At 37.7% G+C, this 22284-nt stretch overlaps 1 protein-coding gene across 1 annotated transcript in view; it reads right to left on the bottom strand.

Annotated features, from left to right (window-relative positions):
* Positions 1 to 20566, bottom strand: part of LOC140953717 (uncharacterized) — a 39882-nt gene extending 19316 nt beyond the window's left edge. Inside the window, exons 1-14 of the mRNA XM_073403122.1 lie at positions 20425 to 20566; positions 16862 to 17110; positions 15736 to 15900; positions 15384 to 15497; positions 14886 to 15011; positions 14302 to 14398; positions 13756 to 13974; positions 12456 to 12832; positions 12017 to 12184; positions 11301 to 11411; positions 10833 to 10952; positions 10067 to 10157; positions 8706 to 9080; positions 4882 to 5022 (exon numbers count right to left, since the gene is read on the bottom strand). Coding sequence (XP_073259223.1) covers positions 4882 to 5022; positions 8706 to 9080; positions 10067 to 10157; positions 10833 to 10952; positions 11301 to 11411; positions 12017 to 12184; positions 12456 to 12832; positions 13756 to 13974; positions 14302 to 14398; positions 14886 to 15011; positions 15384 to 15497; positions 15736 to 15900; positions 16862 to 16939 — 2182 coding nt within the window. The 5' untranslated portion in view covers positions 16940 to 17110; positions 20425 to 20566. The remainder of the gene's footprint in view (positions 1 to 4881; positions 5023 to 8705; positions 9081 to 10066; positions 10158 to 10832; positions 10953 to 11300; positions 11412 to 12016; positions 12185 to 12455; positions 12833 to 13755; positions 13975 to 14301; positions 14399 to 14885; positions 15012 to 15383; positions 15498 to 15735; positions 15901 to 16861; positions 17111 to 20424) is intronic.
* Positions 20567 to 22284: the final 1718 nt, after the last annotated feature.

Below are 22284 nucleotides of genomic sequence, written 5' to 3' on the forward strand. Positions count from 1 at the left end.
ATTTGACGCAATAAGCTGAGGATAAACTTGCGGAATAGCTTGTGCTTGCGCTGTGCTTGGTGTTGACGCTGATGGCGCGGAAATTTGCGCACTCGACTCCACGAGGTCGTTGTCTGCCGGCATCTTCTCACACTTTGAGCGGACAATTTGCTTCGAAATTACGCACAAAAGAAGGAAACAGCATCAGTGTGCCACCAACAGCATTAACTATTCGTAAGAGGAGCTGGACTCTTCAGAAGGTAAACTTTACTTCTGACACCATGTTTCAATAGACATGTACCAGATTCGGTGAGAATCATACTAGCTTTTTAATGACCAAATATGGACCACATAAAGCAACAGTAACACGTGACCTGGCCTACTACAATAATGCAATATCGCAACAATCTTAAAGGGTGGGTCTTATAAAGTATTCGATAACTTTGGCGTAGCCACCTGGAAGGACCCATCGCCTATTGCTGAACCTTAATTCTCATTGTTGGCGACGCTAGCAAAACATCCAACCAGGCGATCTGAAGTTATATCTGCTTTGCGATTTCAAAGAAACTAGATTCTGAATGTATGTAGGGGCTATATGCAATGAATTGCCTTGCGAGGGTAAAGTTGACGAAGAAAAGTAGCACTTGAAAGTAAAGCAATGTTGAGTCAGTTGCAGAAAATAGACTGTCTTGTTTTCTTACAGTTGGAACGAGTTTGAATTAAGCTAACTTAGCCTGTCATGTCCAATTGAAGTTTAAAATTCGAATTTGTTAGTCGTGGTGAATTTGTATTAGTTTTTTTGCAAGGAATGTCATGTTGTTTCAGTAATTTTGTTTCGAGATATTTTGATCACTTTGAAAATGAGTCCCTTTAAAATTGTATACAGGTGTCCAATTTTTCGTACTTTAAGTTAGTGCCTCATTTTTTGAGGCTTTATCCACTGAAAAACAATGAAATTTAACATCTTTATTAACATTTTTCTTATCAGTCCGGGAGATATCCATTTCTGGATATATGATGACGTCACTGATAATTCCATGTTGGACCTTCAAAGAAAGATCAGTATTTGCAACGCTTTTGCGCCGCCATTATTTTGTTTCCTTTCAAATCCCAGGAGACCACGCGTTATTTGTAAAGGACCATGAGAGGAACATGTGAAACAAAGAAAGATGGCGTGCGTCTCTGCAAAGCAGAGAAAGATCTGCCGAACGTGATGTGAACAGTTGTGATTTTCATGCATTCTGAGTGGAGTGGTCTTTGAATTCTTGCAAATTTCAGGTGTGTAAAAGTTTTTTCTGGTTTTGCAAAAATTACTTCTAGATACTAGAGTAAATTTGCTTGTTGTTTATTCAAACAAACGTATGTAAGGCCTTTGAAAATCTGTGACGTGTGTAATTTCGGGGCCATTACTGGTTCAATGTGTGAGCGTTTCGTGGATCGTATTCTAAACTGATCCTTGGTTTCGTTTAATTTGGAATTGTTAATAATAATAATAATAATAATAATAATAATAATAATAATAATAAATATTTATATAGCGCCTATACTTTTCAGTGCTAAGCGCTTTACAATGCTTCAAAAAGGTCTGGATAAAAAAATAAAAATCCTAAAATCATTTACATATATGTATACATAGTCACAAAAATACAAAATAAAAAACCTAAGATAGTTCGTAAACTCGCTTAAAAAGAAAGGTCTTCAATTTAGATTTAAACTTATTTACATCATCGAGCGATCTAATGTCAATAGGCAAATCGTTCCAGAGTATAGGGGCAATGACTGAAAAAGCCCTTAAAAAAACAGGGATTAGGTCATTCTTATAATCAGGAGCTAAATTGATGAGTATCTTAAAACAAATAAGATTAATCTTAAAGATTATTCTTTGCTCCACTGGTAGCCAGTGCAACTCCTTTATAGTATCACTTATGTGATCAAACTTACGTAAGCAGGCAATCACGAGCGCTGCAGCGTTTTGGACACTTTACAGTTTGTTAATTTCATACTTGGGAAGACCATGTAAAAGCGAGTTGCAGAAATCCAGCTTCGAATTTATGTATGCGTGCACAAGAACTTCAGCCGTTGTGACATTGATATACTTACGAATCTTAGCTATATTTCTAAGGCGGTAGAATGCCACTTTAACTATGTTGCTAATATGAAAAGACATCGTTACGGTGTTATCGAAAATGACGCCGATATTACGTGCCTTATTTTTTCGTGAATTGTTCGTGTTGCAAGGCGTTGCAAAGTTTTATTAGTTCTTAAATCCAAATCCGTAGATTAAGCTGTGGAGGATTCCAAACTTTAATTGAGCGAATCAGTCTTATCTTTGCTGTTGTTTGTGTGACACTTACAGGTCATTTCCTTTGCTCTTTGTAATTCTTTATTTTCCAATTGCCCATAATACACTCTGTTTGCCCCCCAAATTCTGCATAAACCATTGTTTTTAAATGCTCCTGGGAGTATTGCATTTTCCCAAGAGCATTTTAAGACAATAAGTTATGCAAAATTTGGGGGGCAAACAGAGTGTATTTTGGGCAATTGGAAAATAGTCAATAGTCCATTTTCGAGTTCGCTATGACCGCTGAATTAAAGAAGCGACGAATTTTTTACAGCTTTAGCCTCCGTCTGAAGTAATATGTTCACAAATTCCAACGAGAAAAAGACCTGTTTATTACTCTGTCTATTGTGTATGTTCAAATTTCAAACACTTACTTGCCAGAATTTCTGAATATTTTACTTTACGTCGAGGCTAACCCTGTATGAATGTGTCGTTAATGTTTTTATTCAGTGGTAATTTATTAATTCAAAACTGGACTATTGTCCGTGAATGTGATGATTTCCTGCCCTGCTGGGTGCACAGGTAACCCAGGCTCTGTGATAGTACCACAGTACGGTTCCAGTAAAATTACAGTGTTTGTATGGGGTAAAAATACGATCCTAAAATTTCTAGGAAATACTAAATAAAGATCAATAAAACTTACTCTGTAGTTAGATGTTGTTGTCCTTAATGCTCCAACGAAGTTTCGTGATAATTTGTTCAAATTCACTCTATATACAATAATAATGTACAAGGAAGGAGACACGAGATGCCATTTTCGCCGCCATGCTCCCTTTCAACACAACTTTTTCCACGAAATTCGAACTCCAACGAAAAATAAACATGCCAGGATCGTAGAAATAGGATAGCAACAGATATAGAAACCAATGAGGCTTTCCCAGATAGAGAAACGAATCCCACAGACTTTGACAAATTCGAAGGATATAATGGAAAAAGACCTAGGACATGCTCGTCGAAGTAAACAGGTTGTTCCTAAACAGATCTGAAATAGCTGAAATCATTGTGTCCTTTCAAACCAAACTTGTACTGTCCCCTTGACGATCAAAAACCAACCCAAAATAATATAAACAATGCTTATCGAGAGATTACAAATAAAGACAAAGGTATCAAAATTCTTTTGCTGTTCAGATCTTGTTTGATGGTTTGTTTAATTATTTTTGGTTGGCATGAGGAAAGCGTCGCATAACGGCCGGGAGTTTCGGAAACTTCATGCAGGCCTTGCTTTAACCTTTCAGAACCTGTTTCTCAGGTGAGGTTGCATTTACGTTCTTTATGATATGTCGAGAGTAATTATTTCTTGTCACTCACTATTCCAGTTTTCAAGATTTGACTGAGACGCGCGATGTATGGTCTCCTCCGGTGCTAACACTCGTTTACTTAAGGTAGCGGAAAAATTCTCGGCAAAAGGGAAAAGTAAGAATTACAGCTGTACTGCTACGTCCCATTTTCTGTTGTGAAGCCGTATTTTGTAGGTTATTTTAGTATATTTCATGTTTGCATTTGACGTTACACTCGTACCTTATAGAGTCTCGTTATGATTAGGTTTGTAGATCAAGGTTCATCCGTATTTTGTATCCACAGGTTTCAATTCTATTATTTTCCTTTCTTAGTAGTTTTTCAACATAATTGTCATTTATTAAAATTTGAGTGTCAGCCCCTGAATTGGGCACGTTTAGGGATAATCGCTGACCGTGATTGTTACCTACATCAGAGTTCCTGTTTTGGTTTAAGGTAGAGCCCGGTGGTATCAGCTGTCAAGCTTTCATTGGTTTCTTGCTCATGTCATTATCATACCTTATAGGTTTGTTTTTTCCACTTTGGTGATCAACAGGAAATCCCTAAACTCATTAGGAAGGTGCGTTCGTTACTCTCATTGTCAGAAAGCCCGAACGTTAAGTTATTTATTAAGCCTTTTTCGCAATATTTTGCGCAGTTAGAGTGGAGTGCGGTTATGTTGTAGTTATGTTCAGCAGCAGTCGGAAAGTGATGCTGTAGAAGAAACCATATGAGCTGCTGCGAAGAATAAAGAATCCCGAAATGTAAGCTAATGTAAATCAGGGCCGAGTTGTTCAAAGCTGAGTTAAGATAACTCAGGGTTAGTGCGAAATTTGAATTCAGAAATAAAAGCTTAGACAGTAATTTCAGTTTTATTCTTTTTGTCAACAAGTTGATGATTGGATGCTCTTAAAAATAACAGAGAAAATTATCCGAGAAAATGTTTTTGACAAAACGAAATAGAAACCCGGGTAAAATTTAACCCTGGGTTAAGCGCTAATCGGCCTTCGAACAACTGGGCCCAGATACCTGGTACCTCTACGCCAAGCGAGCGAGTTGCTCGAACACCCCTTCATTTGTCATATAAAATCAGCTTGTAACAGAAGGCCTGCAAATTTAAAACTGATTTCTCATGTTACAGATTAATAATTAAAAATTTTACAAAAAATTTCCTGTCCTTGTTTTCAAACCGTTTTCTCGGTGGTTGAAAATGATATAAAATTGCCCTTCTCGTGATCTTTAAACTTCGGCATTGTAAAATTAATTCTTTGCATAAGATCACTTACTTGCATAATTTAAGTTGCACTCAAAGCCATCCCCGATAAAACCTTGTTGAAGGTCACAAGTGCAAGTGAAGGAACCACGATTATTCGAACAGGTGGCAAAACGATGACAATAATACTTGTCCCTGCTGCACTCATTTAGATCTGTAATGTACGAAAGATACCATGTTTAGTAACTGCAATTACAGCAGCTATCAATTCTTTAATTACCGTATTTATTCGATTTAACGCCGCCCTCGAATAAACGCCACGTCATGATGCGGTGTTTATTCCAATAATAGACTCAAAAAGTAAATACATGCAGTAATAATCATGTTTGAGCAAGCCTGAAAAAATTATTTTCTTTGATTTTAACAATGCTTTAAGATCAGGACATTCGAAGCTCAAAGGATTAATTAACTAATTAATTAACTTTATTCACTTTATGTATTCCAGTAGTATATTAACATGCAAATTGTGAAATTGAGAAAGATATAGATAATGACTTTAGTCAGACAAGCACTAAAACATTTTTCTGTTTTTAAAGTTTAAATGCTCAGTTACCATACTATTGTTTGCAAGAAATAAATGGATATTAAATAAACGCCGCACTCGAATAACGAAAAATTTAACAGACGCCGCGGCGTTTAATCGAATAAATATAAGAATTCTTGAATTATAATTAGGAATTGTTCATAAGCTTGTCGTTTACTCATTTATTTCGGTTGTCGTTCAATTTCATCTATGGTTTAATTTCTTTTCTTTTCTTTTGGGGTATGTTATTCAGATATGATAATGAGTTTGAAAAAAGGGAAATAAAATTTAAACCAAGGACAAAATTCAACTACAGCGGGTCATACTCCGCGGTGTAAAAACACGTGAAACTCACGAGTGACGTAGAACAATTAATACAAAGAAGCCACTGACAAGTCAACATAATAGAGCCAAGGGAAATAATTGCTTAAACAAGCATCCTCGCGAGAGGCGCAAGCCTAATAGGGCCGTGCAAGAAAAAAAAAACTCGAATCGATGTAACATATAGTAATGTAAGGCAACATTTGCGACGTAATGCAGAACAGAGAATGCATTATTTTCGAGGGAACACCTGATAGTATAGAACAGAGAATCCACGAGTCGTGTGAGTGCTTGTGAGTCCTGTGTTCATCCTTCGTGTTCATTCAACCAATCATCGGCTGGATTTATTTGCAACATACTGCGGCGTATGGCTGCGCATTTGCCCGCTGGACTTTTTTTATTGCCTGCCGCTAGGAAAAATAACGCCGCTAAATTTTTTGTGTTTTTGAAGCAAAATAATTCGGAATTGTTCATCGGCGCACCATAATTTTTATTTAGCTTTAAAAAGAGACCAAATTTAAGTCTGTACGATGAATATTCGCGGACTTTGATATGATTTTTCAAGGATTCTAAGTTTGCTTATAAGACCACTAAATTTTACCCAAAATGATATGTGCTCAACTTCGGACAAAACCACTAACTTCAATATCTCGAAAAACTTGCTATGTAAAGTCGGGATTTCAAATTCTTTATGCAGTAGAACAGTTGAGCTCACAATATTTCTCATAATGCCATGTGCCGAAGTAATTATCCATTATAATTAATCCTTGTCCTATTGTTGTTTGTCTGTGTTGGATCTTCGATTTTAGTTGCACTTATGTTTGATAATTGTCAAATTTTGATAATTGTTATTTGTTTGTTGTTTAAAACAATTCTAACAATGAAATTAAGGGCCTGTTTACATGGAGTAGGGGACCCCGGTCTAGTGGGGTAGGTTTCTTTTGTTTTGTGTCCCCCAGAGCTTGAAAACAAAAGAAACCAACCCCACTAGACCGGGGTCCCCCACTCCATGTAAACAGGCCCTAACATGTGCAAGGCGTGTAACACTACAAATCTGTATTCTTTATAACCCAGATAATTCAGTCATTCTGCTCAGTACAAGCCTCAGTTTTGAAAGGAGATGGATTCCTCGGAAGACGAAGCATTATCTATCACACAGAGCTCTACGAAAACAGATATTTCAGCTGAAATCGAAGGTAATCGCGTGTAACGTTTAGTCATTTCTGGCAGTGCTTTACTTCTTTATCAACCTCTAAAGGCAGCGTTTCCATTTTCATTTTAAAATAGAGCGAAGATGTAGAACGCCAATTACAGCTTCAGAATTGCGGGAAGTTTGACAAAAGCTGGGTATCAGACGCCAGCCGCCGGAAATGGGCGTGGGTTTTGAAAGTCTTTGCAATGCCGTGGAAGAAGCATAGAAATGAAGCGCTTTTGAAACAAGATTACGATGGCGATCCAGTAATGGAAGAAGATATAGACGAGATGTCAGACGAGTTGTTAGAACAAATTGCACTAAAATTGTTATTTCGTATAAATAAACTTATGACTAAAATGATACAATAAACTGCCCTCCATACCGATCAGTCTCCGTGATTCCATTTATTTTCAGTGTTTGAAAGTTTTAGTTAATTAAAGTGGCACTTAAAAACAAAAAATTGAGTTGCAATGAACGAGAGTTCGACCCAAACGGTGCTGTTGACAACATTCTAAATTATCAGGTATAGTGCAATCTACACATTAAATTTGCTAAAACAGGTTACTGCAATATTTTTATATAAAAATATTGCAGTGTGCAGGCTGCAATATTAAAAATATTGTAGCCTGTTTTATTTAGCCGGTTTAGTATACACCTATTTCAATTAAGGTTGCTTCTGAGAAATTATTAGTGAATTAGGAATTATTAGTGATAGGACTGTACTCATGCTTGAGGTACTGGCCTGGCAGTAGGATGGTATATGAGTGCCCCTTGCTTTAAGGTCGCACCCGTTTCAAGGTAATTTTCGCTTATGCGATCGAATTAAGTTCAATCTATTCTTTATAAATTACTGTAATTCATGACATTTCTAAAAACATTGAACAGTGCGCGCGTATTGCTGGTTTCCAGAGTCACGCCATTCAAAATAGATCAAAATAAAAATCAAAACCGTTCAATAGATAAAGTCCAGAATCTGGGAAATGAAAGGAGGTACATATACAGAGACCCTTGCCAAGATTCAGGTCAGAGGAATATTTCGTATACGAGATATCCGAAGAAATGTTTTACCCAAACCTATAGAGATTTAAATAGTATAGAGACGCCTTGCTGGTGTTCACCTGGATGAGCTCCAACATGGCGGACGGAAACCAACAGAAACATCTGTTACTGAGTTTTGCTACAGAAGTAGTAGAAGCGTGAATTTTTTTCTTCGAGAAACTCATAATACTTTTTCTAACTCATAATACTTTTTCTAATACATGAACTGTTTAGATAGCAAAATTTCCTGAGATAAGTCATTTTTTTAACCTACATGACAGCTCTCTTGGCCGTCATGTAAATGCCGCGTCTCGCAAAAGTTTAGAAATTCAAGCGTACTTTCTCACAAAACCAAGAACCTTTTTGAAGCGAAAATTTGTATGAAAATTAGTTTTCAGCTGCTCTAATTCATCGTGAAAGCAAAATCACGGTAGGATCGATAGTTTTTTAGTTTGAATTTTAGTGACGTCATGTGAAAACCAACAATAAGTAACAGCTTTGCTCGTTGGCACTTAGCGATAGATATAACTAGTAGTTACAATATAGAAAACAAAGAAAAACTTCACAGGTTTAAACACCAAGGATGACCCACCGCAACATATCCATCAGTTCACTCATTGCATCACTTAATTATTTTTTTTCAACTGTCTTGTTTGTCTCTGTTTAATAACAAGATATCATTTAATCATGTAATTTTCAGAGATAATAATCTCTTTTTATGACCATAACCTTACACGTAAACATACATGAAAAACTATACCTTTCTTGCAAGTATACTGATGACAGTCACTACATTTCACGTCATTCCATTCGTATTTGTATTCAACACCAAGTGTATGTACACAGTCTTCATCTCGAAAATTGTTGGGTTGGTTTTTGGCCCAAGCTGTAAAGTTCCCATTACCACGATCTGCCCAAGTAAAGGAGCCCTCTGTGAAAATATCATTCATTCCCAGCCAGGATTTTGCTCCATTGTGAAGATGCTGTAAAAACACATTTTCTTCATTGTTTTGGACATCAACAAGAACTGAGTTTTCTTGTCGGCATTTAGCCAGTGATGTGGTCCAATTTTGACAAGTCTTACTTGTGAAATAGCAAAGGCCGTTGAAATAGTTCCATCCAGGATCACAAATATCTAACAAAAGGTAAAAAGGGGAAAAGATTTAGATTGCTGATATATAAATTGTTATATAATAAATATGATTATGGTCGGATTGATAGATATAAATTATTCTTAGTGGCACTTTTGTAGGAGTACTGTTGCAAGGGTGATAAGAAAATATATTTAAAAATGATTAACATTTTTTTCGGGGCAACGAGTAGACCATCATCATTATTTTTATCTTGAAGGAGAGTAGGAGTGGTGTCACAATGATAAAAGAGGAATCACTTTATCAAATTAGAGTAAAAATTCTGAAGCAAAACTAACTTTTAACGTTGTTCGATGCATAATGGTTTTCATTTCGGCAACTGAGCTCTTCTGTCATTATGAGTTATTAGGGACCTTAAGATCCGACGACGGCGACGGCAATGAGAACGGCCAAAAAGCAATAGGTTTAATTATAGTAAAACAACAACTATGCACGTGCCATCACGCTTTTTTCTACATTTCTTAGCAGTCGCTGCACGACTACAACGTGAAAATGCCTAGTTTCATGTTTTTTAGAGGACGTAAACAAGCAACGACGAAATTTTCCTTCTCTTTCTCGGCTTAACTGTTATAAGGCTCTTAGGAATTCAACTTCAGGAGGAGTAGCGTACTTTCGACAAAGTAAGCGAGATGGAAAAATCGCGATGAAGATTGAAAACCCCGAATTCCCATTTAAGCGACGTTTCACCTGCCGTCGCCGTCCTCACATCTTAAAGTCTCTAATTTCTTTGCGACAAGAACTTCAAAATGGTACCCTGCTGCTAGCAGTGAATGGGGAATCGAAAGAAGAAAATTTGAACAAAAAGCGACTGGAATTTTGTTACTCTCTTGACTCTCACTCGGCATGACTCGCAAAACCATATGCTTGTGTTAGTTTAGAGCACTTCCAAAGTATTTATAAATTCCTCATGAATCGGGTAAGATGTTTGCTAAAAACTACTTCATAAATGAGTTCAGTACTTATTACAGACCTGTGAGCACAGCATAACTGACGGACAAGGGGTCATATCTGGTCCCGTATAATTCCTTGACACAGACTCTGAATGCAGAGGTATTCATGTTCTGAAAAAATAAACACTTAACGTAGCTGGTACATTTTATGCAGTTGTAACCATAAACAACTGGATTAACGTGGAGTGAATGTTAGAATAGTCTCTGAAATTAAACCTTTCTGCTACACCTTTTTATGTGACATAGAAATGCAAACAGATTCGCCAACTGAAAACCGTGGTTTGATGAAAGCTTGCAAAGACCGCTAGAAAATTAAAAGATTGGAAGGTTTAGAAATAAAAAAGTTATAAAAGCTTAAAGAATTAAAAGGTTCAAATGTTATCCAAAATATCCTTTTTACCCTAATAAGGGGTATGATGGTGGCGCAGGAGCTATAAGGCCCAAACAGTTTGATGAAGACAGCAAATGATTTCTTGTTCCATGAAAAAAAATACGGTAACGTTTAAACCCGTACTGTCAGATCTAAAGTTTGAGACCACCGCGGCGCCTGAGTATTTAAAGATATTATTCTAACTTTAATGAATAATACCTACATAATTATATTCGCGATCGAAAACATGAAGTTAGCCAATAAGCAATCTCAAATTTTCTTGGTCCTTTTTTGAGCCACTTCTATTATCGCCTCAAGCGTGACTCCGTTCAGTTTTATCTTTCGTCGAGCTTCGGTTTGAATTTTTTTTGCCAGGACACATCCCTACACATTCGCCCCATGACGGAAACTTTTACCTCGATCCAAGTTGTAATTCCGTTGTGGATCGGTGCTGAATTTCCAGATACTGTCGTGCTGTGATTGGCTGAGACAAGGACTGTCGGAGTCGAGTTATAAGCTCTCGTGAATGTGACGAACTGCCATGGAAGAGAAACATACAACGTTTAACACTGTTTCCTTTAAATGTAGTTACCTTCGGTTGTGTTTATTTTTGAAGTCACGATTGGACAAACAATATTTGCGATTAATTATTTTAACAGAACGAACTGCCCTTTTAATATTTTGATTAACGTTTTTCAAACACTATTTTGTGGACCAGCTTCTTAGCTTTTCTGGTTAATTTGATCTCTACCACGCACAGTGTATAATGACTATAAGTGCTTTGAAGATATAAACAGTGATGTAAGTAAGCTAAATATTTGTGAGGGAAAATCCTGTGAATAGCACGCTTATGCTTATAATTTTGCAAAGAATTCTTTTCTCACCTCACAGTAAGCATTGTTCATTTTATCCGAAGGTGGGTTCGTATTTGGAAAACTTATGACACCATGTTCAGTGAAAAGAGGCTTGTGCAGTTTGGAGAAGGCAAACCAGTTCTGTGAAAAGAGGAAAAAAACAAAAATGATGCCACTCATACTTGTAACAGTTTCGTAATATACCCACAGAAAATTTATTTAAAATCAACTGCATTTTTAAGGCCCTTTCAGTGAACCTAAGCATTTTGAACTCTATAAATTGGTGAACTAACATAATCTCGTACCCAGATCTCACTCTGTTTTACACTGGCCGTGGGAGATCTGGGTACGAGATTAGAATTAACAAAGAGCGCAGAAAGTCAAGGAAAGGATGCAAATCCACAATTTTTTACGACATAGGGGGAATCGCGTAAAAACGTCAGGAAGGGAAACATGGGGAAAAGGCAGACCAATTTGTGTGCTATTTAAAATTCACTCCCTCTGATGATATTCAGTTTTTTTTTCTTCTTTTTCTTCTTTTCATTATTATTATATTTCTGTTTCTTTTTATGCTTTTCTTTCTGCAGTTCCCTTCTTTCGACTGAACCATCACTCGCCCGGACGATCTTTAAAGCTATCAACGCCATTTCATCTTAACCGCGCTGTTATGGTTAACAGACCAACAATCCTCACAAATTTTGCAGACATTTGCGTTCCAGTTTCTAAGAAAATCACTTAGAACGTACCACAGTGATATCTTGGTGTCTACCGTCAAAGTTTTGCATTTCACGAAGACAGACTTTAACTGAGTCCTTAGTTACGTCTTCAATCCAAATGAGAGCAGCATCATACTCTTTACCAGTCCTCAGGTGCTCTGACGTCACAAGGACTATTGGCGCCTCAGCAAACTTGCCCTGAAGAAAAAACCAAAAAAACACAATAACAACAACTGAAGTCATATTAAGATGAATGTTGCTGCAAAATTACACGTAGCTAATCACTGAGTAAGTTCCCCTTCTTATTTATAACCTAACTTTGCCTTGTTATTTATTGTAGCAATCGTCTTTTTTCTTCCTAGTCGTAAAGATCCGTTATTTTTTAATTTAAAGACGGTGTGGATTAAAGCTGTCTGATGAACGAAAGTCTAACATTTGCCTTGGGGACTTGCATCAATTAATCTCTCACCGTAGGAAAAGTCACATCTGCGCATTTGGTACCAGACCACCATTTCTGCAACTCAACCGTTCCCGTCAATCCTTCGGGCGGTGCACCTTGATAAGCCACCCAATCAATGGTGGCAAATTGATTCGCACCTTCTTCTTTCCTCCCGGTTTGCATGACACAGACGGTGAAGTTTTTTGTGTTGATACTTTCTGTCCATGAAGTAACAGCGTCGTGTACTGTCACAGAGTCATTCAGCTTCATGTGATTGACGGTTATTTGAACATGAACTTGTTTATCGGGATAAAACCGGTATGGAGGAAATGTGACTGTCTGACAGTTTGAATCTGACCATTTTGGAACCTGTAGCAGATCTATACGGCCCCGTACAATTGGAAAACCTGTTTTATAATAAATTAAGTACTTTAAAAGGAAGCATCATTGTACTCTTTAAGCATTATCGCTAAGGTCGTAGTCAGCTTGCGTTGTAGTGTAACTCTAAGTCAGGTGAAAGGTGGTGACAAAAAAAGCGTGGAAATTGAACTAAAACTAGGCTATAACTTGCAATGTCGGCTACCTTTCAACAACGAAATGTATAGTGGCTGCTTATTATTGCATGCTGGTTGCTGGTTTCAGTGCCCAAGATAAACATATGCCAGTATAAAGATAAACATATGCAGTACTGGAGGAGGCCAACAAAAAAATTATAAATCAAAAGCGTACCTGATGACATGTACGCGTGGGAGCGCTCGCCACTGCGCGAAATATTTGATTTTCAGCAAATTTACTCTGTGCTAATAGGGTGCAAAAAAAAAGTGCAAAAGAGGCTGAAATCATGGGCAAAGATAATAAATACTGCATTTGCCCTCAAATATGCAACTCCATGTAAACTGGTATTTAAATGTGATATTTACCACCCTTGTCTTTGATTTCCTCCTCTTTTGCACTTTTTTGAACCATATTTGCCCCGAGCAAATTTGTGTAAATCTAATTTTAAGCGATAAAAACTAGATTGCAAGGCAAAAGAGAATAAAAGATCTTACACAGATCAAACATCGGCTATAGTCTGGGCTGCTATATGTTTGTTTGCCAAAGTAGAGAGACGAAGTAACTTGTTACAGCTGTCTATTGTTGCTTAGCCTGCGTGAGGAGCTAGAATTGAGCTTAAAAGTAACGGAAAGTTATAAACATCCTATAGCTAGAAGCCAAATTGAATGCAATTTTGAGCCAACAACTATAATTCTTAGCGATCGAGAGCTTAACTCCCAGACTATTTTATGTGGCATATAAAGCCAAAAAAATCGTTGAAATCATTTTTCGTTACCTTCACAGCTTCCTGGGTGATAGACCAGATTATTTTCGAGTCCTTTGCAATAGCTTAACTTATGCCAGCATCGGTTGTCGTAAGTTGTTCCGTTCGCAGTGCACACTGGGTCTTTATATGAGGGGCATTGGTCATCGCACTCACACTGAGCGTCATGCGCACTGTAGGTCCTGCAGACTCCAAATCGAGGGCAATGCACATTAAGGCAAGGATTAAGATCTGCAGCAAGAAAAAAAACATAATATTGAGTAGTTATCCATTCGGAAAAAACATAAATTTCTAACATATTTTTCATATTTGAATTAAAACTAAATAGTAGTGACATGTTTGCATACAGGCAACTCAACCTGTTATTTTTATCGTTAGAAGACCTTATTAACCATACCGCCATCTTTGCACGCGCTTAAGGCTGATGGAATAAATTAAAGCAATGTTGCGTGGTTTCTCAGGGGGCAAACAAGAGATAAAATCTGCAAATACAAAAAATGCAATAATAATAATAATTCTAGAAATAGTGATCATTACAATAGGAAAATTAATAACAACCTCCAGTAACGGCGTAGCTGACAATCAAGGGATCATGACTCGATCCTAATCCACTGAGGTCTTTAACGCATATCTTCATAGATTCTAATCCAACGTCCTACAGAAAAATATGATAGCACTCATCAGTTACTAGAAAATCCATAATTTCTTCTTAATTTCTACGACGACAATACAAGTCATGAAATTTACGGATCAGATCCAAATTATCTGTTTCTTATGGCTCTTTCACGGTCCTTTTATCAATTTACTAGAATGTACGGATTACTTCTCTTCCCTTATTGAACAAGAATATTATCCAGTGAGGAAAACCCCATTTCGCGACGCAATTAATTACTGCTGGTTGAAAAGACGTCTGTGGAACGAGTGAAGAAATCCCATAATGATGACTTTGCACTTCCCAGATCAAGATACTGCTCCTGATTGGTCGTGCCGCAATCAGAAGCACTGCATGCCCAGTTGACACATCATCAGTATACAATTTTTGCTATCGTCGTTCATCAGACGTCATTTTGTGGAAAAACTAGTGGTGGCGTAGCGTGAAATGCCGGCTTTTTTCTCAGGTTAGAATAAAAATTCAAACCTACCTCAACCCAGGACGATATTATATTATTTTCTGGAAGACGGCTTCCCTTGACCTGAAGATTATACTCATGATTTACGGAAAGAATCACAATTGGCGATTTGTAAAAGGTCGTATTGAAAGGTACTTCCTATAAATAGGTAAAAAAGTAATGTAGGTTAGTAAATGGATGTGAACGTGCTCACTTCTCCCTCTATTTTTGCCCATCGTCTGTAAAGTCCCCGCTTCTAATATTCGCCCACTCAACAACGCGAAATTGAGGTGATTCGAAATATAAAATTCTTGCAAAGTCGCGAAATTTAAAAATCCCAAAATATGCGCACATTCAAGTCGCGAGATAAGCATGTCTCGTTCATCTGGGAATTGCCATTTTGGATACATTGTCGATCACCATGGTCTGGTAAATTTAGGTTTACTATATTAAGTTTTCTCTAGTGTGGCCTCAACCACCGAAAATGTTCTGTGGCTTGCTAAATGTTCTTGTTAGGACTAAAGTTTTCACCTGACAGAAGCCGTAGTTGTTTTTGGCCGATGGATTTCCACTGTTTGGAAAGATTTCTTCTCCAGTTATTGTGAAATTAAGTTGACTCCCATTTCCAGTGAATGCGAACCAGTCCTGTGGACAAGAAAATGATGTTTAATTTGCAAGACGAGTTGCGTCAGGCATCGAACGACACTTCCTTTAACAAGAAATGACTGCATGAGACACGTGAGACAGGACACTGACCTTAATTGTGTTACGAACGTTCTAGGTAATTGCTTGTCCGGGCTGCCGAAGTGTGGCAAAGTCACGTTATTTATTTATTTATTTTTCATCAATATTATAGTTTACTCGAGCATTTTTCTTCACTTACCACAACTGCATCTTGGTGCTTTCCATCAAAGGGCAAGAATTCCCTTAAGCACACTTCAAATCCTCCAGAATTGACGTTTTCTAACCATAAGTACATAGCATCATTTGGCTTTGTACTGCGAGTGTACTTAACAGAGACAAATACACGAGGCTTGGAAGCAAAGCTCTGCAAAAAGATGTTAGATACAGGAAAAACTATTGACTAAAAAATAAACAAGCTTCTCGAGATATAAATCAACATGATCGTATCAATGAAGTGCTCAGTGGCACTTAAATGAAATTAAGGATTTATCAAAGGCTAATGGGAGCAGATTAATTAAATCTTGACTACTTGTCTATTCACATGGACTCAATTTTCTACCCCTCTTCACCTCTTTCTACGAAGTGTTGAAAAGGTTGTTGAATGCATTTTATTTGGCCCATTACTTAAATAAAGCTACTAACAGCAAGGTTTCTGTTCGGCTAACTTTGTTAGGTTTAATGCCAAAAATTTAACATCATTAAATAAATAGACTTCTATTTTCCCAATTCCCTTTGATACATCCATACAATCAAAACGGTCAAGCATTATTCAATCACTACTTCTAAACATAGTTATTAGAGGAGACTGGTTGTGAAAAGCGGCAAACATCAATGATAAAAACAATTTACAATGCTGCTGTTTATGTTGAAAGCACCCAGAAAGCGCACAATCCTTTGTTTTCTCTTGGCAAATTGTTACAGAATAAATTAATGCAACGTTTTTATTGGTCAAAACAATCAAAATGACAGGAATGCTTTTGAACGTTGTGCACTTTCAGGTCCACAAAAACATATAACAAAGGAGTCTGACGGGTTTCATAACCATTCCACTCAATTAACTATGTTCTAAAGTAAAACGTGAAAATGGCTTGTAGGCGATAGAAGGAAAAGTTTGAATCTAAGCCCGAGAGGAAGCTTAAAGGCTTTTAGCAATGCACTTTGATAGGTCCGATTATCCAATAAGAACACATATCGGATATTGAACTAGAGATCATTTGTTTTAGAACTATACTTTCTGAACCTATTTTATTTGTTTCTACTATTTAATTACGTTTTACACCTTTATAACAAAATTATACCCTTGTTATCCGTTATAGTTATCTAACCTGAGAAAAGGCCACCTTCTCACACTTGGTTTCTGTTGTCCATATTCCACTAAAAGTAACGCTTCCATGCGTTAACATGGGTTTGTCCTGAAACGCTACCCAGTTGATAATTCCAGTGTCATTTGTAGAACCTGTTGCACGCGAGCATAACTGAAATCCAGCTGTACTTATGGACTCTGCCCACACAGCAGAAGGCGAATGAACAACTGAAGACTGATCCTCGTGGCTTAATGACACAAAGACTCGAACCTGAAAAGATAAGCATCAATGAAAATTTGCAGGCGACAATTCAACCCTAGATTACGAGCAGTCTCTCTTTTTTCTTCTACCTTGATCAGTACGGAATATCTCTAAATTTAAGGGCAGTTGTGACGTCATGGAGCTATTGTTCTCGAGAAAAATGGCGGATAGATTACCTAAACGACCACAGTCACCGTTTGGAGACTCTCAGGCATATTTGTAAGACTTTTCATGAGGCATACACAATTTTTTCAAGTGGAAAGCCTATCGAAAGCCATACTGGAAGTGTCTCGTGAAATATTCAGCACATTTTGTGGCTTATTTCTTCTTTTAAACAACACGATGTAGGCGAGAATTTGGTCGGTTTTCAAGTAATATATCAAACATGAGATGCAGTGTTTCATCACCAGATGAAACACCGAGAAGAGAGTTGAAAATACGACGCGCAGCGGAGTATTTTTGACGAACTTCGAGGTGTTTCATCTGGTGATGAAACACTCTGTCGAATGTTTGATATTTCTTCTCAAACAAAATCATTTTTGAAGGAGAAATTAAGGATGCAAATACTAAGCAGTGTTTCATCCGATTTCCAAACACTAATTAAACATTAATTTCCTTTGTATTTTCTTAATGAATTATTAATGAGTTTGAGAAGGTAGGTGAACAAGTATCTATTATTTTTTTCGATGTACAGATTTTTACGAAGTTCTAGATATTTTTCCTCAATTGTCATATCCATTAACGTTTATCACGTTGAATGTGGGGATAGTAGACAACCTAGAAGAGGGTCGGGATGGGGTTAACTGACGACTGACAACTCACAAATAGCCGAAAATTTAACTGACAACTGACATTTGCCTTGGGTTTTACTGTCAGCTGACAAAGGACCTGATTGTCCTTTATTTTCTACAGAACTTGTTCTTAAGGCCTTGAATAGCATTGTTCCACTCTTTTCATCGTATAATGTGATCAAATGTGCGTTTTTAGGGGTAATCTTAGCAGCAAGACACTTAAAATCTCATGTGTGTCATGTACCATCTGCAAGTGACCTATGATTTCAAATTTACGTTTCTCTGAGAACGCGCCAGCATACGATGGCTGCTCAGAATGAAAGCGTTACAAAGGCAATTGCAGGGTTTTACTGAGATGATTTAGAGACGGTTTTCTTGGTCTTCTTACGATCTACGTCCCAATGTTATACCTGCCAGCTTTTTCTGAGTCAAATACGTGAGATTTTCACCTTGTCATAACCAAGATTTCACGAAACGTCCCGGCGACTTCCAAAGATTTCCGACGAATTACCGAAGACTTGCGAACGTTGCCGAAAGTTAAATGTCCGCAGAGGTTCCGGAAGACCTGACGTTTGAGCACTTTCGAAGGTACTTAAAAGACGACACTTTTAGCGTGCTTTGATATGATTTCGTTAGAACACAAAAAAGGACACAAAGTCATGATGTGTTGAGAACAATTTGTCCGGATTTGAGAGTCAGATGTGAGAAATTGTCCTTGATACGTGAGATCGAACGTGTTCCACTCCCAGGTTTCACGCAGACATGGCAGAGCCGTGTTATTAATTTTCTTCGCATTAATTCCAGCCTTTGCCTTTTTTCTTTTCAAGGCCAAAACAACCTTATTAGTCTTATGGATATTCACGTCCAACATGCATCTCGTCTCACTTTGCCGAATTTGCGGGGATAAAATTAAAAATCATAACCGCAAGGTAGTTATTAACCGCTTTGTTTCTGTAATTCACCAAATCAGGAGAGATTTATTATTGTTGGATTCTCCAAATGTTCATCCACAGTTAAAAAAATCAAAGAAAGAAGACAAATTTCAACTGTAAATGATGTAGTTCGCTACACATTAAACACGCACTGATTATCTGGGATAAAATAAAAACATTGCAGGTACGACAACAAGCAAAGAAAGCACCAGATGCGTGAAGTCAACACAAAACAACACAAAAAACAAACAAGGAAAATTAATAAATTTGAACTACTTTTTATTCTTGTTATGATAACTGGTTCTTTGATTCTTGTCCTGTAGAAGTTAATAGGTAGTACCATTCCTGTTTCGTACGATCTCAACAAATTTTCAAGTTTGCTTCTATCAAAAATCTTGCAAGCCAGGTCAGTGAAGCCACGACCTCTGCGATCGGTCCAGAATCAGTTCGAACACCCCAATGATTCCTTGCGATGAATAACACTCTTATTCTCTTACATCAAATGTTTTCTTTGAAATAATGTGAAACCTAGCCGAGTATTGTAAGCTTATCTTAAAATCTGTACGACTCCGTGCGCTGTTGTGAAAATTTTTGATCACTTGGTCGATGTTTTGATAAACACAAGCCCACCATCTACTTGGTTGAACAGTGTCGCGTGACCATTTGGCCCTGTCCTTAAATTTAGGGATATTCCGGAATGTTGATCTGTCTGTCGTGCGAAACGCGCGAGAAACGAAAATGACCACGCGCGACTGAAGGGGCGAGACTGCCGCTCTCGTTTCTCGCGTGCGTCTGGTGGTTTCAACGCTCGTGCGCGCGTGCACTCCTCACACTAAATCTGAAGAAAAAGAGGATCTAATTCAACCCTCCATTCCCGGCCCCATTCCAAGGATTAAAGATATTCTAGCCTATTTTTATTGTCAGAATTCTCTGGCTTTTTTGTTTCGCCTTGTTTTGTTTTGTTTGAAAACACTCGCATCCTAGGGATTAGGGAGTACTTGAGAACACCTATGCGCACTAAATTGTCTGAGGTCATAACATTACAAAGGCGACAATGCTGGCAAATCAAAATTTGTTAAAAACATTAGTTTCTAAAGAAGCTTATTGTGTTCTGCTAACAAAAGAAAGTTGCCACCAACCCTTAAGATTAGACTACCGCATTTCCTCGAAAAATAGTCATCCCTCGATTAATCGCCCCCCCTCAAATAATCGCCCCTAACCCCCACCCTTCTCGCTATCTTCTCTTTCTTTACCACCTCCCTGTCGAGTTAAAAAACAAACAAAGCTGAAGTGGAATCTCATCCAGCAAAACTGATCAGTGACGATTCAAGCTCTAACGCCAAGGATATTGAAATTGAAAAATAACCAAGGAACAGGATTGCTCCTGACAAGGAACTATTTTTTGAAAACTTATAAAGCCCATGTTTAGTATATTTTGATGTGATTATTTCTTTATTTTTATTTAACGGGTAACAAAATAAAATATTTAGGGATCGACTTCCAGTGACCAATAGTTGAAATAATCGCCTCCCTCGAATAATCGCTCGAGGCGATTATTTGAAGAAATACGGTAATTTTTAATTGCTTAGGGTTTACTTACTGTTCCAGATCCACTAAACGCTTGAGGAAATACCACGTTAGTGCAGCGTGGCAGTGTACAATGTTGTGGCGCCTCACATCCGCTGTTGCAATTCCATTCTTGACGTGTCTCTGATGCGTTCAGTTTTCCAACCTGATAGGAAATGCCTGTAAAATAGAAAAAAATGTCTTAATGTAGTGTAGGTATGGGATGGAACGAGATGGAGTGTTGCTTGAAAAGAAATGAAGAGCGGCTAGGGGTGTGTCTGTGTTTATTTGAAAGTTGAGGAGAGATAAGTAGCTTTCGCGTGTTATTAAAATGTGAAGACAGAAAATTAATTCTTCTTCATTTAGTGAAGTTCAGTTTGAAAGAAATGTCACCAAAAGCTGTTCTTTTGCAAGGATATTGTGACTTTTCTTTTCATTTAAATAGCGCTGCAAAAACTTAACTTGGCCTACGGATCGAGTCTAGAGGGTAATAAGCGACTCTACTTTGGCGTCATAGGGAAAAGAAATATGCGCTTAAAAAACGTAGCCTAGCATTTTTTCACTTTTCATTTCCAGGCGAGGTGTGAAATCTTTGCCTTTTCGTTATGTGGAGAAAATTTAGGAAGAAGAAGTTTATATATACAGACTCAACATCATGGGGGGAGGGGAGGTAACTCTATTGTTTTATTCCTAAGTTTCTTGACCCACTCTGCCTGCCAGTATGACATCACATAGTAACGGGCAAGAGCCTCGGGTCGCTTGTCCAAATTAGCAAGGGATACCACAGTTATTAGGATGAGCGAGGTCGAGGAAAAGCTAAGCTATCAGATATCGCTATATATCGCTAATTTGAACGAATGTGTGTGAGCTTTGGTGTTGCTATAATCTGCTTGTGTAAACCGTTTTGATATTTTGTGTCCGTAATTGTATAATTTTGTTAATCTGTTTTGCGGGCCGTTTGTGGGATCGCCGTCTTTTTCATGGGACCGGCAAGGTCATCAAAACTTAAATCTTTTTTTTCTCTGATATAGACAAGGTCTAGTCTCCAGAATAGGAGGTTCCGTTGCTTCATATCAATCCTTTCGAGTGTGGGCCTCTGTTCATCTACTAATTCTCCACCAAACTCAGTAAAGCTAGTTCGATCGATTATCTACATCGGGTCGGCCGGTGTTGAACCCGAAATAATGCGAAATAGCTTCGAAATACGCGCTTAAGCTAATTTTCCTCAAATTAATGTATGTTTGAATTCATGATAAATACAGCTCCACCAGCTTGAAACAGCGTCTATGTTAGACTAAAAAATGGATTCCAAAACATATGTGTCACTGTGGTGCAGTGGTCAAGGAGTTGCTTGCACGTGCAGATAAACCGGGTTCGACTCCTGGCGACGCTGTTTTCTGTTTGTTTGTACCGTTTTTATTTTTTTTTCTGTTTAGTCTTGGTTTTTCCTTTTCGCCTGTTTTTCTTTATTCTTACTGCGGAACCTGCTGGTCATGCACTTGGATCAATTTATATTTTAAGCTTAAGTCCAGAGTATTATTTTGGAAAAGGAATTTCAAAAGTTCTTGATCTGCATACTTGCCAAGCTTACGGCCACAAAAAACCACAAGCTGTCAACTTATGTCCCCTCTCCTCTCAAACAGCTGAATTTTTTTCAATGTTAGTTGACATCATGACAAACAACACACAGTACACCACAAGACTGTACTAGTTTACACCAAACACCCACCAGTGATCCACTGGCGAAATTTAAACCTGCCTTTTGTACATCGGCTTAATCATCAATATTATTACCCTAAAATCTCCACTGGGTTTGCCCCCAAAAAATAATTAAAGGAAACCATCGGTTTTCGGGATTTAATTACAGAATTACAGTACAGTATTAAAATATGTT

The sequence above is a fragment of the Porites lutea genome, chromosome 1, assembly GCF_958299795.1.
Source record: "Porites lutea chromosome 1, jaPorLute2.1, whole genome shotgun sequence".
Classification (NCBI taxonomy): domain Eukaryota; kingdom Metazoa; phylum Cnidaria; class Anthozoa; order Scleractinia; family Poritidae; genus Porites; species Porites lutea.